Source organism: Prionailurus viverrinus, chromosome E2, assembly GCF_022837055.1.
Source record: "Prionailurus viverrinus isolate Anna chromosome E2, UM_Priviv_1.0, whole genome shotgun sequence".
NCBI lineage: Eukaryota > Metazoa > Chordata > Mammalia > Carnivora > Felidae > Prionailurus > Prionailurus viverrinus.
The window spans coordinates 42,906,060-42,922,672 of NC_062575.1; the positions used below are offsets into that span (position 1 = coordinate 42,906,060).

At 61.0% G+C, this 16,613-nt stretch overlaps 1 protein-coding gene across 1 annotated transcript; it reads left to right on the forward strand.

The window, feature by feature from the left end:
- Positions 1 to 3,507: 3,507 nt before the first annotated feature.
- LRP3 (LDL receptor related protein 3) lies at positions 3,508 to 16,589 on the forward strand. The gene is made up of 7 exons (XM_047836684.1): positions 3,508 to 3,771; positions 5,673 to 5,720; positions 10,906 to 11,044; positions 12,378 to 12,592; positions 12,981 to 14,097; positions 14,315 to 14,447; positions 14,689 to 16,589. Exons 1-7 carry the CDS (start codon positions 3,699 to 3,701, stop codon positions 15,271 to 15,273), a joined length of 2,310 nt encoding a protein of 769 aa, XP_047692640.1. The 5' UTR covers positions 3,508 to 3,698; the 3' UTR covers positions 15,274 to 16,589.
- The last annotated feature ends 24 nt before the right edge of the window (positions 16,590 to 16,613 follow it).

Consider the following 16,613-nt stretch of genomic DNA (forward strand, 5'->3'; position numbering starts at 1 on the left):
CTCTCCAAATGCTCTCTGGCGCTGCGTCTTGGCTGTCCTCCTGGCAGGTTGAAGGAAGAGTAGGAACTAGCTCTGGGGCAAAGTGGACATACTCCCAGGCCAGGACAAGTCGGGTGGAGGTAGGGGTGCTTGGAGAGGCTGATTCACAGGATCACGAAGCTCAGGTTAAAAAGTCTGAGGCCTGTGCTGGAGCGTTTTCTGCAGGGGGCATGATCCACTTTGCATGATAAAAATGCGAGCTGTTGATTGGGAGTCAGGGGACCACGCAGGAGGCTTCTGCAGAGATCTTAGAGAGAGGAGATGGTGGCTGGGACCAGGAAGGAGCCGTGGTGATGGAGAGAAGTGGCAGACGTGAGACACGAGGTAGGGACTAGCTATCCAGACCCATTGATGGATTGGTGTGGAGGCACTGGGGTAGGGATCATTGACTCCGTAAATGATGTGACCATGAGCTGAGCAGGGCCCAAGGGGAAGGTGCTGACTGTAGAGTGAGAAGTGTCTGGTTGAGAGTGCAGTTTGGACAAAGAAGCGTTTTCCCTTCTGGAAGGCACCTGCAGGAAGACTGGACTAGGGGGTCATAAGACCGTTTTAGTTTTACTCGCCAAAGTCACATTTGGCCTTTGATCCCCAAGTAAATTCTAACTGTCTGAAGTCAAGAAAGACAATGACCATCCGACTTGGCAACCAGTTGGATAAGAGCGGGCTTGAATTTGCATCTGCTGGTAAGTGATGGAGGACGACATGGGACTCTCCGGCAGCGGTGGCTGCCTCCTCGTCCCGCAGAGGCCCTGGGGCATGTGGCTGGTGAATGAGCATCGGCGGTGACCCCTTTGTTCTGGGCAGGGGTTTATGTGAGACAACTCCGTGCCGCTTCCCCCTCCTCACTCCGGGAGCAGATGGCTGAAGGCCTCAGTGGCCCACAGTCCACATCTCATGAAACACATGTGAGTGACAGCAGCTTTGCTTCCTCCTGACTAGGAAGGCCAGCTTCCCGCCAGGAGGACCCTGAGCCCCCGCCTGCACCCCTCCATCCGGGGCCTCCCTCATCTGCCCCAGCCAGGGTGCAAGTTCTTGGGGGAGTCTATTGCTGCCATCACCATCTTTCCAACACTAAATTCTCGATTAGTTGGAAGATTTGGGGTTGTGATAGACAGAAAGCCCCTGGTTACAACTAACTGATGTTGGGGCTGGTGCAGGATATCTGTCAACAAGTTACAGGATCTTTGAGCCAGGGTGTTGAGTCCTGCAACAGAGACTGGACTGCCAGGAGCCATTTCAGAAGTGCTTAGATGGGTTCCCGGAGAGGACTGGGCCAGGGCTACATTGGGGAACCCTAGCGAGGCCTCTGCCCTGGGTGCAGCCTCTGGAGGGCACTAAACTGGAAATGGGGTGTCAGGTGGCTAAGATCTCAATATGGGTAAGGAGTAGCTTTGTGCCAAAAAATTCATTAATCAAGATAAACCATGTCTTTAAAAGTTTTTTTTTTCAAAAAAAATAAACGCAGGGGCGCCTGGGTGGCTCAGTCGGCTGAACAACTGACTCTTGATTCGGGCTCAGGTCATGACCCCAGGGTCATGGGATCAAACGCCCGGTTGGGCTCTGTGCTGAGGGTGGAGCCTACTTGGGATTCTCTCTCTCTCTCTGCCCCTTTCTCCCCCACCCCCCACCACTCTCTCTTTAAAATAAAAAAAAATTTTTTTTAATGCAAAAAAATCTATGATGAACAAAACATCAACAGTTTAAATGCAGAGAGGTGGTGGTTTTTTGTGATCCTGCACTCTTGTGCAATGGAAGCCGTTTCCAAGCACCAAAGTTCCCAGGTAGGTGTGCTGTCCCCTGCTATGTGGCTTTATGAGGGTTGATAATGGGGTGTGGACAGATTTGGGCAACTTGGGACTTTCTATATAGTCATGTTTTGTGATTGTAGAGATTTTAGTAACCTTTCCACTCAGTTTAAAATATGGGAGCATATTTTGATACATGTATAGATTTTGGTAAATGTATACAAGGACTCACATTTTTCCTTTTGCCTCGGGCTCCAATAGGACTCCCCATGGCCTTGGTCTCAACCCTGGATTCTTTTCACGGCTTGGAAAACATGCATCTAGAAAGCAATCCTCAAGTGGAAACAAAACTTTGGACGCTTCTTGTCAGTTCTCCAATTCTGTTGAATATTTTTGCCATGCATAAATGCCCATTACATGAGAAGTCAGCAGTCTGGGGAAATCGTGAAACCAAATTATGGTAGGCTAGTGCTCTTTACCATAAATGAGTCATTTATCTTGTTATTTGATTCTTAAATTGTTTACTCTGTCTCTCAAGAAGTCTGCTTTGGAAAAATCACCAAAGGAATTAGAAGAGAGAAAACACACACACACACACACACACACACACACACACACACACACACACACACAGTTGACCTGCACAGTGAAAGTGGGTCTACAACTTTCACTAATACAGTATCAGTTTCTCTTTACCTCCTCTCCAAAAAAAGGAGAATATCAGGAGGAGTGGTGGTAATTGAAGAGGGGTCCTGAACTTCAGCTCAGGGCAGGCATGGAACCCCATACCAAACCTCCATGTCAGGACCTCCGATTTCACATTAGTCTCAAGAAAGGGTGGTTGACCCTGTCTGACGGTAAATGGCCTCCTCCACTCTTCTCCCTGTCTCTCCCGAGATTCTGCCTCTTCGGGACCAGCCCGTTGGTTGACACCACTCCCAGCCCCAAGCCTGAGAAGCAAGCCTCCTTTCCATTCCCCAGGGCCTTGACCGGCTGATTAGGTGGTCTCGGGGTCCCCGGAAGGAAGGGGTGGTTTTCCAGAGGCCTGCTTGCTAGATGTTCCCCAGTATCTCTTCCCACGCCTTGCTCTGCACGGAAGGATTCATTGTAGGGACATGCCAGGGCCAGGTGGGCTATAGCAAACGAGGTGGCAGGTCAGAGGGGCAGGAACAGGGATACCTCACCGGGCAGACGGGCCTTAGCCCTGCGCCACCTCGCGCGGTCCTGCCCTCAGGTGCCCTCCCCTCCCCTGCAAGCGGCCCCGCGGGCTCCGGGAGGGACCAGTTCGTGGGCCCCAAGAGCGGGCCAGGCCAGAGCCGACGGGGCCCTGGCTCGAGGGCGGGGGGCGCCGACTGGCCGGGGCGGCCGCGCGGAGCTGTCCAGCACCGAGGCGGGGCGCGCGCCCCCGGCCCGCCCCGCCGCCTCCCCCGCCCGGCCAGCGCCACTGCGGCTCGGCGGGCGCGTCACGTGGCTGGCGCGGCGCGGCCTCCGGGCTCGGAGCGGGCGAGGGGCCGGCCGCGAGGACCCACAGACCCACGGACGCATCAGCGACGGCACCCGGCCGCGTGGGCCGGGGGCGCCGGGGCCGGGTGGGCTGCGCGCCGCGGGGCATGGGCGCGCCGGGGGCCCCCGGGCACAGGCCGGCGGCGGCGCGGCGCCGGGGGCGCGGGGGCAGCGGCGGGCGGGGGTCCTCCCTGGCGGCCGCCGCTGAGCCCCCGCGGGGCCCGTGACGCCGCGGCCGATGTGGCCCCGCGCGCGCTGCGGGCCTGCACCGCCGCCTCACAAAGACGCTGCCGGAGCCGGAGCCGCCGCCCGCACCCGGCCGGCAGCAGCCGCGGGAGCCCGAGCCGGAGCCGGAGCCGGAGCCGCAGCCGGGGGGGCAGGAGGCGGCGCCCGCGGGCGGCCGGCCCCGGCATGGAGAAGCGGGCGACCGCGGGGCCGGAGGGGGCGCCGGGCGCCCGGGCACAGCTCGCCGTCGTCTGCCTGGGTGAGTGGGCCGCGCAGGCCGGGTGGGTCCGCGCCCCCGCCTCGCAGCTCCGCGCCGCGCCCTGGGCGACCCCGGCCCCGCCGCTCCCCGGGCTCCGGCCGGGGCTTCCCGGACGCGCCCTGCGCGAGCAGACGGCCCCCTGGATCCCCGGCCTGCTGGGGTGTCAGGCCTGGGTGGGGGGCGACTCTGGCAGCCGAACCCCGGCTCCCGCCCGGCTCGGAACAGCGCGCGGATCCCGGGGCGCGGGGCGCCCGGGTGGTGCGGGCGGCCGGGGTTGGCAGGCAGCGGCTTTCCGCCCGGCCTGCCGGGGCTGGGGCCTCCGGAGCTGCGGACAAAGGCGAGGCGGGCGGGTCTGCGGCCGGTAGTCCCCAGAAGAAGGAACTGTTTCCTGCCGGGACTTGGGGCGGGGGCGGGTGCTAGCGGGAGCCGCGTTGAGGATGCCGGCGGGAGGCAGCTGGGAGAGTGACTCCTGTCTTCCCTTTGTGTCTCTTAGACCCAGCGGGGCAGGCCTGTTCAGCCCCGAGTGGTGTGTCTGGGGAGGACCCGGGGACCTGTCCAGGCCTGGCACCTGAGGGGGGCAGGGAGGGACTCCTGCCCTGTCCGGGAGTTTTTCTGTCCACCTTTCCACCGCCCTGTGTGGGGGAGAGGGAAAGAAAGGAGTTAAATCCTCAACCCACATGGCTCCTTTATTTACCATGAGGAGGAGGGAGGCCATTATCTGAGCTTGGGGTCATCAGGGGACACCCTATGGTGTCACTAGTGAAGATTCTGTAAGCCCTGTAGGTTTGCTGAAGCTACTGAAATGACATAGTAAAAAAGAAACCTGTCAGCGTTCAGCTGCACCCTCCTCTGCCCTTCAATAATCAGGGAGCTCTGAGTCTTCTGGAAGGCCCCTTGCCTCAGCTGTGTGAATGGCTAAGGGCTGGGACCCCACCCCTCCAAAGTGCCCACTCCCCAGTCTGTTAGTACCATGTGCTCTCTGGACTCTGAGCTGCTGGGTGCTGGGCTTCCCCCAGGGGGCCCTCCCTGCCCAGATGTGGCATGGGCTCTGCCTAGCAGAGCCTGGGTGTTTTCAGAGGGGGCATCTATCTGCCCCTGCTTCCTCACCAGTTGGGGGCTGACCTGGGCAGAGATGCTCTCTGCCTCCCTTGGCATCCTTGATGTTGGGGGAAGGGGGCATCCTGAACCCCGGGAAGCTGAGTTTGCCCATATTCCCCTCTTGGTCCTATAACCCCCTTGCAGGAAAGCAGTAGGTGAAAGCAAAGGACAAAGGCCATGCAGGTGGATACTTGAGGGGGTAGGTGGCAGATTTCTTTGCCTCTCTTCTCAAGGTCAGCATGGCACAGTGAGTGGACCGTAATTCCTGCTAACTGTGCATCCCTATAAAATGTGGTAATCAGAACTGCTTCTTCCTGCCCTGACTTCTGGTAGACCCCGTGGCTGGCAAGGCCCCTCAGAGTGAGGAAGCCCTTCCAAGTGGTAGGGGCCCCCTTGCAGGCAGAGCCCTTATCCAGGCTGAACCAGGGTGGTCCAGGCATGAATTCCCAAGCTGGACAGGGGAGACAGAAATACACCCCATCCTACAGCAGTTAGAATTCCCAGGCCTGGGGAGCAGCCAGAGTGCAGCCAACCTTGCACCCCACTCTCTTTGGCTGTGGGAGTGGGGGGTGGGTCCTGAGACCCTCTGTGGTCCTCCCCTCTGCCCATCCGGCAGGACCGGGTGGGAGTGGAAGTCTCTGTGGCAGCAGCACTCTGGGCCTTGCCCTGCGAGATGAAGAGAACCAGCCAGGGGTTTGGCCGTGTTGTCCTGTGCCCATCAAGGGCTGCTGTTGGCTCAGTGCAGGTGTCTGGGTCCCCAAGAGCCACTGCCCCCTACTGACTCCTCCCTGTATTTCCCACAGTGAACATCGTCCTCACTGGGCGGCTCAGCAGCGCAGTCCCTGCCTTAGGTGAGTAAGATGCTTCTCTCTTTCTTCCCTTCCTCCCTGTCCTTCTGGTTTAGTGACCTCTGAGGACAGGCCTTCAGGGCCTGTCCACCCCTGAGGTCAGCTGGCCTCTTTCAGCTTCAGTCCTTGGGCCTTTTTTCTGCATCACAAAGGAGCCGTTTGGCCCTGGGCAAGCTTACACCTCCTTGAGTCTCAGTTTCTCTTTTTAAAATGGATGCGATAACAGGATCTACCTCAGAGCCTGCTTATTAGGGTCAATGGGCAAATGAGGCAAGGTGCTCAGCATGGCAATGACACATGGTGGCTTAATGCCACTAGCAAACTGTCACAGGTCCAGTAGAATCGACAGATTGTGTTTCCTGTAGACTGTGGGGTTCCCTGAGGCCACAAGGCACCATGAGATGCTTGCCTGTTTTACAATTATGCCTGGGATTGAATTTATAAAGGTATGAATGGGTGATGGCACAGAGAGGCCAATGCCATTGACAAATTTGTTACCTATGTGTCTTGAGAGGGGGGAAGTCAAGGCAGGGAAGGGGAAACAGCTCAGAATGGGCTAGTTTGAATGACTCTGGCAGGCTTGAGGCTACAGGGGTGGGGTCCAGTTGCCGGGTACCTGGTGCCAGGATCACCCAGAGCAGGGAAAATACTGACTTGGTTGTGAGTTAGAAAAGTAGGTGGCTCAGCCTGGGTTCAGCTGGTCTGTCTGGGCAAGACCAGCTTCAGGCCAGCTGGTGTGCAGGAGAGAGATGAACACTTTGGCTGATGTTTTGGCCCTGGGATTGGTGGTTGCCAAGTAGACCTACCGAACCTAAGACACACGGTCAGAACTCCTCCTCCCTGCCTCCTCCTGTCCGAGTGGGTCCAGCCATCCACAGGCCATCTTTGTGCTCTGGCCCAATGCCAGGGCCAGCAAAGACTGTCAGGAGCAGGAGGGGAGACTGAGGCCATCAGGGTGTTTGCTCTTTGCTGAGGGGGCTGCTGCGGGGAAGCCCAGGCCCTCAGGGCCCTGGGGCCACCAGGGGGGCATCTGAGGAGGGCCTTAGGGAGCTGGGGAGAATGTGTGGTCTCCAACGTGGGGGGTCGGTGACTCATTTGCTGTCTGCAGGGCTGCATAGTGGTTTGGAGGCACCTGGGATTTCTCGTTCTGCTCAGTGCCTCGTAGCAGAAAGCCACTGAGGCTGGCTCAGGGAGAGGGATCTCTGCTGGCCAGGGTCACTGGGATGGGGAGGCCCAGGGCCCACAGAGGCTGCTTTCAGAGGCCCATCTCTCAGATGTGGCTCCTCAGGATCCCTCCTGGTTCCCCCTGCACATCATCTCCTGCTCCCTGCTGTCTGGCCTCCTCTGCTGACACAGCTGGCCCGGGGCCCTGCCTTACTCAGCACCGAGCCAGCCCCAGTGCTGCCTGGTGTCCTGGCCCTCACCGCTAACTGCCCAGTCTCCCCATCCCAATTTTCCAGAGGAGGCTGACTGGCCCTGCCGGGGTCAGGGGTCTATGACCATGGTAGAGAGTGGGAGGGAGGGGGGGAGGGGGGCCGGGTCTTACAGATTGTGAGCCCCAGGTGAGGCCTTCTGCTGCTATGGGGGGTGGGCATGTGACCTCAAACACATCTGCCACATGCCCGTGCCCCAGGTTTAGAACAGTGTTGCTATAGGGACAAGGTTCCCTCGTAGTGCCAGGGAGACAAAGACAGCCATCCAGGTCTGCACATTTGGTTGTTTTTAGCCAGGGTCCACATTGTTCTCAGCAGGCCCTCATTCCCCAGTTTCAGGGGCCGCGGTTTGCATCAAGGCGCCTATGCATGGCGCCCTGGGAGCCTGACTGCGTGGCGGCCTAGGTGGCCACAGGTGGCAGTCTGGGGCCCTAGCTCTCCTGGAGTCTAGCTCTGTCCCGCTAGCATTGCTAAGAGCATTGGAGAGCAGCTTCTGGCTGCCTGAGGTGACCACCCAGACACCCCTGAGGGCCCAGCTGGACTGCCTGGAAACCTCACGGGTGTTGGCCTCTCAGCCCCTGTCCTGCCGCAGGTCGTCACCTCCCGCACCCCGGACTCTGGGCTAGGCCGTGTGGCTGCCGTGGCGCCAGCTCCCTGACCTGGACAGCGTGTCCGGGCTGCCTTCCACTCCCCTGGCAGCTTCCCCGAGCACCGGGGTGGGGCCCCCAGCTCTCTGCTGTGCAGTTAGAGCAGGCAGGTTGTCTGGAGTATTGATTGCCTCTGGAAACCAGATCCGCAAATTGTGCTCTATCGGGCCTTGCTCATGCTTCCTCAAGAGCATTTCATGACTCTTTGGACCGGGAAAGAAGGACGCTCGCTGGTCTGAAAGTGCTCATTCATCCCTTGCCCCCCTGAGCAGGGCCACCCGGGCCTGAGGGCCGAGCGGTCTTCTGCCGGAGTGAACATGGGTCACCTCCATTTAAAGCTCAGACAGGCTTCTCTGCCCCGACACCGCACACCCTCTATCCTGCAAACGTACGGTCCTCCTAGCACCTGTCACTACCTGCCCATCATCACACACTCTGTGGGATCCTCTCCCACGCAGGGCGTACCCCCACTCACCCCATCACATGAATATCTGCCTAGAGGCTGCCACTTTCCTAGAATTTCCCGACTACCTCTGAGACAAGCAGCACCCATGGGCTCCATTTTACTGATGGACAAGGTGAGGCCTAGGGTGGAATGGAGTGCCTGGCAATGTGGGCCCTGGAACTGGATTTGTGAGGCCTTTCCCCCACCTGTGCCCGGGTCCCGGGGTGGCTTGTTGGGGTGGGAGTGAGGCTGCCGTCATGCAGAGGCCTGGAGTTGGTTGTCTGAGCTGGTGGCAGCCTCCAGGCTCATGGCCAAGCAGCGTCCAGTCAGGAGGCCCTGACCAGAGCTCGCAGCTCCCTCTCTCTTGCTCCACGGTCACTGTGAGTGGGCCAGGCTGATGGCTGCAGAGGACATGAACTCTGTGCCCCCACTTTGGAGAAGAGCAAACTGAGTGCTTTCGCTGCCGCCTAGGTGGGAATTTCTGGGCAGCCTTGGGGAGTGCTCAGGGGTAAGGCTGTGTGGGGGACATGCTGTCAGGGGCTTTGTTGAGAGGTAGGGCTGGGCTGGCTGCTGTCTAGTCATCTGCTCCTGACTTGACTGGTGGTTCCAGGGATAGGCTGCCTGCCTCTGGAAAGGAGGATAGACGTAGGTGTAGAGGAAGATTCTGGCTGAGGCAGGTGATGCCTGTAGAAGATGCACGGGCCTGGCTTTCTGCAACCACTGTGGGTGAGGACCCTGGCCTGAGTGTTTTGTCCCTGAGGAAGGCCTCCTGGCCAGGGTAGGTACAGACTAGGCCCTGCTTTGCTCCAGGCCCTGTCCCAGGTGCTGAGGGTCAAGGCAACAAAGGGTGGTTCCCACCCTGGCTGACAGTCTCCTGACTTCTCGTTAATCATGTGCTTTAGAGATTTGAGCCAGCCATACTAGGCTCTCCCTGCCTGTGAATCTCTTGTCCAGCACCATCCAGGAGGAGAAGCTTCTTCTGGTTTCATAGCCTCACACCTCCCAGGCCCCCTGGTCAGCACCCAGGGTCTCGGTGGGGGGGGGCCTCATCTGTCAGAGGGAAGGGGCCCTTGTCCTTCCCCTCCTGGGTGCTCTACCTATTAATCTACCTATTAAGCAGGTGCAATAATGCTCCTGCTTAATAGGTGAGAAATCTGAGGGTCAGGAAGGCTGGCCTTCCGGGCCACAGGTGAGTGCCAAGCAGAGAGGCCTGGCTGGTGCCTTGGTGACCAGGGACTATTGGGGCTCTGATGGCAGCCCAAGGGTGCCCAGTCGTGTTTTAGGGTTAAGTGTGGTGTTTCTCTTCTAGTCCTTTGAGGCTTTTGTGAGCTGTCTGTGGGGGTTTCCACTTCCCTGTTAGTCAGAGTACCAGATGACCTGGACCTCCAGGTCACAGTCCTATGAGCACGGGAGGCGGCTGGAGGCTTCCACTCTCCTTTCTGCAGGCGTGCAGTTTGGGGTCCCAAAGAGTCTTGTTAAGAGCCAGCAGAGAGACCCTGGTTTCTAGGGCGACAGTGGAAGGTGCCAGGCAGTGGGAAGAGTGAGGAGGTGGTGTTACTGACCTCAGTTTCTCCATCTGTATAATGGGCCCTGCCTTTGCCACAGGTTTTTGTGAGGATCAGATGAGGTGGTGTGGTGGAGGGCTGCAGGGGCTGGGAGGGGTGGGTGTGGCCAAGTGCAGGGACCTTGCCTGACACCGGGGTCAGCTCTGCAGTCTTCAGGCTAGGCGGGCTCAGCTGGGAGCAGAGGCATGGATAATGAAGAGGGTGAAGTGAGGCTGGCAGGGCTGGGTGTGGTGACTCTGCTTCATCATACTGGCTGGAATGATAACCCGCACTTGTCCCTGGTGCATGGGTTCGCGAATGGCAGTGAGAGGCCGATCCTACCAGGGGACCAGGGTCGAGTCTGACTCTGCCACCTACTGCTGTGTGGCCACGGGAAGGTCACTTATCCTCTCTGAGCCTGTCTCCTTGTCTGGTTATGACACCTACCTCCAGTGGCTCCCCACTTACGCTCAGGATAAAACCCCAGTGCCATACAAGGTGTGAGCAGACTCAGCCTGTGTTTCCAGCCACATCTGGACACTGGCCTCCCTGCAGGCCTGTGTTATGATCTTTACTCCACCCAGAGATCAGCATGTCTGCTCTCCCGGCAGCCTCCATGGGGCAGGGCTTTTGACTGTCTTACTCAGCACACCTAGTACTTGTGCCGGGCACTTAGTAGCTACTCAGTAAATATGTGCTGGGTGAGCAAAGCCCCTCCCTTCCCAGGGCTGAGGCCTGTATTTATACCTACACCAGGGAGGGCAGGCAGGGAACCACAGCAGGACTGTCCACGCAGGCTGCACCCTGGAGGTGCCAAGGGGACTGCCGGTGGGTTCATTCGCAGCCCTGCCGGGAGTGGGGAATGAGACCGACACTCTGGTGCACGGGGCAGGGTTGGGAGCTGAGGCTGCCCCGAGTCCTTGTGCGTCCTTGGCCCTCCACACGGAATTCCAATGAAGTCTTGAGGTTGGCCTTGCCCTGGCCATGGCTACCCTCATCTGACTTGATCCCACCCTGGGGCAGGCCTGTGCTCAAGCCATGGGGGGGATCAAGTGGGCCTCCCACCTCACCTCCCACCCAAACGGGAGGCCAGCACTTCTCAGCCTCTTCTCCCGACAGCTGCCTGCAGCGGAAAGCTGGAACAGCACACGGAACGGCGGGGTGTCATCTACAGCCCAGCCTGGCCCCTCAACTACCCGCCGGGCACCAACTGCAGCTGGTACATCCAGGGTGACCGTGGGGATATGATCACCATCAGGTAAGGGGACCTAGGGCATCAGAGGGAGACTCCGTGGGCCTTACACAGGCTGAGTGTGTATGTGAAAGAGTGTGTGGGTGTGTGACGGTACATGCACGTGAGTGCATGTATGAACAGGCGTAGAGGGCATGTATGAGAGCACATGTGAATGTGTGCATGTGAGTGAGCACATGTATGAACAGGTACAGAGGGCAGCTGTGAGCAGATATGTGTGTAAGTTCATGTGTGTGGGCACGTGTGAGCATGTGAGCGTGCCCCGGGCTCTGTGGGTCCCTGCAGCTGGCTGCCTCTCCTGCTGGACTTCTGCGAGAGCCTCTCTCATGAGGAGTGGGGGCTGTCAATCACCTCAGCCTGGCCAGGGAGAAAAGCCCTGGGGACTGGTTGGCATGGTCCAGCTGTCCCTGAGGTGGCCGAAGTGTCCTGCAGGTGGCTTGAGGCCAGGCTGGCATGGAGCCTAGAGCAGGGTTTTTCCCCCGGGGTCTGGGGGCAGTCTCGGCAGGAGAGGGAGCCAGGCAGGAGCCCGGTGCTGTAGCTGCAGGGATGTGCAGAGGGTGCTGGGATGAGGTGGCTAGACAGTGGAACTGAGGCTGAAACCCCTGGCCTGGGGTGGCCATGGGGTGTCTGGCTGGGGTGTCACTCTCCTACATGCCAAAGCCCAGCAGGCCCGGGTACTCCCTAGCTCCAAAGCACAGGGATGTGATGCGCACGATGGGGGTCTCTCCTGGTGGTCCTGCCAGTTTCCCTGTGGCCGCAGGGCCGTGGCTCTCAGGCACTCTTTCTTCAAAGACTCCACCCTTACTGGCCACTTCTAGGGTACTCCCTGGCCCTGTGGCCTGCTTGCCCTATAGCCTGGGTGGGAGGCCAGCTCCAGCGTTTCTCCCCAGGAGACAAGCTGTCACCCAGATGTAGGCTAGGCCAGCCCTGTGTGCGTGTGCCCCCTCACTGGATAAGCCTGTGAGTTTGTGCTAGGTCTGTCCCAGCAGACCCAGTGTGGGAGGGATCTGGACTCTTGGGTCTTGCCCTTGAAGAGACAGTGTCAGGGGAAGGAACTGGCTCCCCCTCCACTTTGGCTTTGGGGTGGGCACTGTGTGTGCTGATGGAGGGCAGAAAGGTGAGGCCCTCCCAGAGCCTCAATGGGGATGTCCACGGTTGTTCTGATTCTTCATGCAGCTGCCCTCAGGCCCCTGGATGGTGGCTGGGGTCCCACTAAGAGGCCCAGCATGAAGGAGTAGAGGGACCAGTGTGGCTGGCCACCCTTGCCGTAAGCTCAGGTCTGTGGGCTCCCTGCCTGCCTGCCCACACCCACGGTCCTCCTTCCTCTCTGCCCCGGCAGTTTCCGCAACTTTGACGTGGAGGAGTCCCACCAGTGCTCCCTGGACTGGCTCATGCTGGGCCCAGCAGCCCCGCCCCGCCAGGAGGCCTTCCGGCTCTGTGGCTCTGCCATCCCGCCTGCCTTCATCTCTGCCCGGGACCACGTCTGGATCTTCTTCCACTCTGACGCCTCCAGCTCTGGCCAAGCCCAGGGCTTCCGTCTCTCGTACATCCGAGGTGATGCTGGTGGCACGGTGGGGCAGGGCATCACAGAGCCCGAGGGCTCCAAGGGCCCAGGCAGTACCCTCTCTTGGCCCACTCCCTGCAGGGTCTTCCCCAGCAGCCCAGTCAGTCGGGGGACTGGGACCGGTCAGCCCCTCGAGCTCCCTGACCCCACTTCATAGACTTGGCTAGAGTGAGTGGCTCACCCCTCACCCTTCGGTCAAGTCAGGGATGAGCCCACTCTGGCATTTGAGGGGTCTCTGCACCTCGGGTGGCCATGGAGAGGCCCTGCCACCCCGGGACAGGGGAACCACCCTACCTGCTCCTGGCGCCCGGTCCCATGCTGGAGGGAGGCTCTGCTCTCCCCTGACTGCCCCCTTCCCCCATGCTCTTCACCCCACAGGGAAGCTGGGCCAGGCGTCCTGCCAGGCAGACGAGTTCCGCTGTGATAACGGCAAGTGCCTGCCCGGGCCGTGGCAATGCAACACTGTGGACGAGTGTGGCGACGGCTCTGACGAGGGCAACTGCTCGGCGCCTGCCTCTGAGCCACCCGGCAGCCTGTGCCCGGGGGGCACCTTCCCCTGCAGCGGGGCGCGCTCCACGCGCTGCCTGCCCGCCGAGCGGCGCTGCGATGGCACCCAGGACTGCGGGGACGGCTCCGACGAGGCCGGCTGCCCCGACCTGGCGTGTGGCCGGCGGCTGGGCAGCTTCTACGGCTCCTTCGCCTCCCCGGACCTGTTTGGCGCAGCCCGTGGGCCCTCGGACCTTCACTGCACGTGGCTGGTGGACACGCAGGACCCGCGGCGCGTGCTGCTGCAGCTGGAGCTGCGGCTGGGCTACGACGACTACGTGCAGGTGTACGAGGGCCTGGGCGAGCGCGGGGACCGCCTGCTGCAGACGCTGTCCTACCGCAGCAACCACCGGCCCGTGAGCCTGGAGGCCGCCCAGGGCCGCCTCACCGTGGCCTACCACGCCCGCGCCCGCAGCGCCGGCCACGGCTTCAACGCCACCTATCAGGTGAAGGGCTACTGCCTCCCGTGGGAGCAGCCGTGTGGGAGCAGCAGCGAGGGGGCCGCGGGGGACGCGGGCGAGCAGGGCTGCTTCTCGGAGCCGCAGCGCTGCGACGGCTGGTGGCACTGTGCCAGCGGCCGCGACGAGCAGGGCTGCCCCGCCTGCCCGCCCGACCAGTACCCCTGCGAGGGCGGCAGCGGCCTGTGCTACGCGCCCGCCGACCGCTGCAACAACCAGAAGAGCTGCCCCGACGGCGCCGACGAGAAGAACTGCTTCTCCTGCCAGCCCGGCACCTTCCACTGCGGCACCAACCTGTGCATCTTCGAGACGTGGCGCTGTGACGGCCAGGAGGACTGCCAGGACGGCAGCGACGAGCACGGCTGTCTGGCGGCGGTGCCGCGGAAGGTCATCACCGCCGCCCTCATCGGCAGCCTGGTGTGCGGCCTGCTGCTGGTCATCGCCCTGGGCTGCGCCTTCAAGCTCTACTCGCTGCGCACGCAGGAGTACAGGTGGGCGGGGCCGCGCCGCCGCAGTGGGAAGGGGCGGGGCTCCCTGCGCCGCGCTCCGCCGCGAGGGCTGCATCCCCAGTCTCAGGCCTCCGGCTGGTGGACTTCTCCTGTGCGTCCTGGGAGGTCAGAGTGGAGGGCTGGGGGCCCCGTGTGTGTCGGAGGGAGAGTGTGGTCCTGGCCAGCCCCGCCATGCTGCCTTCCTGCCCGCGACTTTCAGGGCCTTCGAGACCCAGATGACGCGCCTGGAGGCTGAGTTTGTGCGGCGGGAGGCACCCCCGTCCTATGGGCAGCTCATCGCGCAGGGCCTCATTCCGCCCGTGGAGGACTTTCCCGTCTACAGTGCGTCCCAGGTGAGCGCCAGAGGGTGAGATCCCGCCCCGGGCGGGGCTCCTGCTTGGACCTCAGAGAACGCCCAGACCGGGAGACTTAGGGGCCAGGTCGGACAGTGCATGGCCCAGGGGTCGAGGGAGGCGGAAGGTGAGGCCGGGGCAGGGTGATGTGGGGGGCCACCACGGCCACGTTGGGGAGAACGAGTTGGTCTCTTGGGGTCGTGCTGACCTCTGCCCTCTCAGCCACCGCCCCACCCTCCAGGCCTCGGTGCTACAGAACCTTCGCACAGCCATGCGGAGACAGATGCGCAGGCACGCCTCCCGCCGAGGGCCCTCCCGCCGCCGCCTCGGCCGCCTCTGGAACCGGCTCTTTCACCGGCCGCGGGCACCGCGGGGACAGATCCCACTGCTGACCGCTGCGCGCACCTCACAGACGGTGCTGGGGGACGGGCTCCTCCAGCCTGCACCGGGGACCACCCCAGATCCCCCAGCACCCCTCACGGACACAGGCAGTCCTGTAGTGGCTGGGGATGGGCCCCCCAGTGTCCCAGGCCATGCATCAGAGGCGGGATCTGCTGTGCCGCCCCCCTCGGGCCTGCGGGACCCAGAGTGCAGGCTGGGGGACAAGGACAGAAAGGCCTGCAGGGACTCTTTGGTGGACAGCCTGGCCCCTGCCGAAGCGCCTCGGGAGCCCTGCTCGGCCCAGGACCCTCACCCCCTGGCTCCCACTGCCAGTAGCACCCTGGGCCCCCACCCACCAGAGCCATTGGGTGTCTGCAGGAGTCCCCCACCACCCTGCTCCCCAACGTTGGAGGCCAGTGACGATGAGGCCCTGCTGGTCTGCTGACCTGCTGGACATGCTGGTGACCGCCACAGCCCCGCTTTGTAACCAGGGAATACACAGTCGTTTCTACCCTGCCTCCGCGTCCTTCTTTGTTGCAGAGAAGCCACCCAGAGGCCCAGCTAGCCTGCTGCATCGGCACCCCCAGCCCTGGTGGACACAGCGGGCCAGGGCTGTGGGGGTTTGAGCGAGGAGCGGGGTGGAGTGAGGAGCCCCTCTGCAGGCACCCTGGGGTCTCACTCTACCTCTTTCTCCATTCTGGGAATCTATTTCTGAAGAAGCAGGAGAGTTAGGGCAGGGCTCTCTGGAGTGTTCTCTGTGGCTTCTTGCTTCATTTACCCTCTAGGGTGCCAGAGCTGTGCTGGACTGAGCAGGGTTATGGGTGCCACAGACCTAGTCCATGGCGGGGCCCTCTGTCAGTGCTCAGCCCTCCCCATCCTCCCAGCCATCCCTAGAGGAGCAGGCTAGGAGGCTGCTGGCCCCAGCCTCATGCCTGTGGTGTCAGTACAGGCCCGGCCAGGCAGATGCCCTTTGCCCTCTGGCTGAGGGGTTAATCTCCTGGGCATGAGGGCAGGGCTGGGAATGTGGGCACAAGGTAGAGGAAACCCATGGTCTCTTGCAGGCCTTGAGGCCCCTGGGAGATGCTGCTGGATGCTTTCTCAGGTGACAGTGGCCGAGCACCAACTGACAGTGGCTAAATCCATCCCATCCTGCCGCAGGCTCTCAGTTTCCCCTGTAAATCAGGGTGAGGCCATGGGCTCTGAAGTCCTGGCAGTCACTCCACAGAGATTTATGGGGCTGAGGGAAAGGCAGTTCCAGCAGAAACACCCGGACTGACCTCGGCGGTTGAGCCTAGAGCTGGCATTGCGGGTCCCGGGGAGGGGCGCACAAGGTGTTTCCCAACCCCGGTGTCCCTTTGGGTCAAGGCTGGCTCTGGACCCCACAAGGGAGAAAGGAAGTGCCTGGTTCAAGTGGCAGAGCCATAGGCCCCCTCCAGAGCCTGCTGGGGCACCTTCCTCAGCCAGCACCACACAAGCCCCACCGGGTCATGCCCACCAGGGACTCGCCTAAGACAAGCACACCGCCCACCAACCCAGTTTTATTCATAGACGTTTCCAGGAAAGCGAGCAGGGCAGCACTGACAGGGAGCCCAGCCAATATCTCCAGGGCTCTCTCAGCACAGGACTCAAAGGAGTCAGATCTCTCTCTCTCTCTCTCTCTCTCTCTCTTTTTTTTCAGGACAAAACAAAAAAAACAAAAAACAAAAAAAACCAACTTATTTTGCAAAAACACCTCCTCAATAAACAACATGTAAACAGAAACAGCTGCTTCAGGCTCCGCAAATG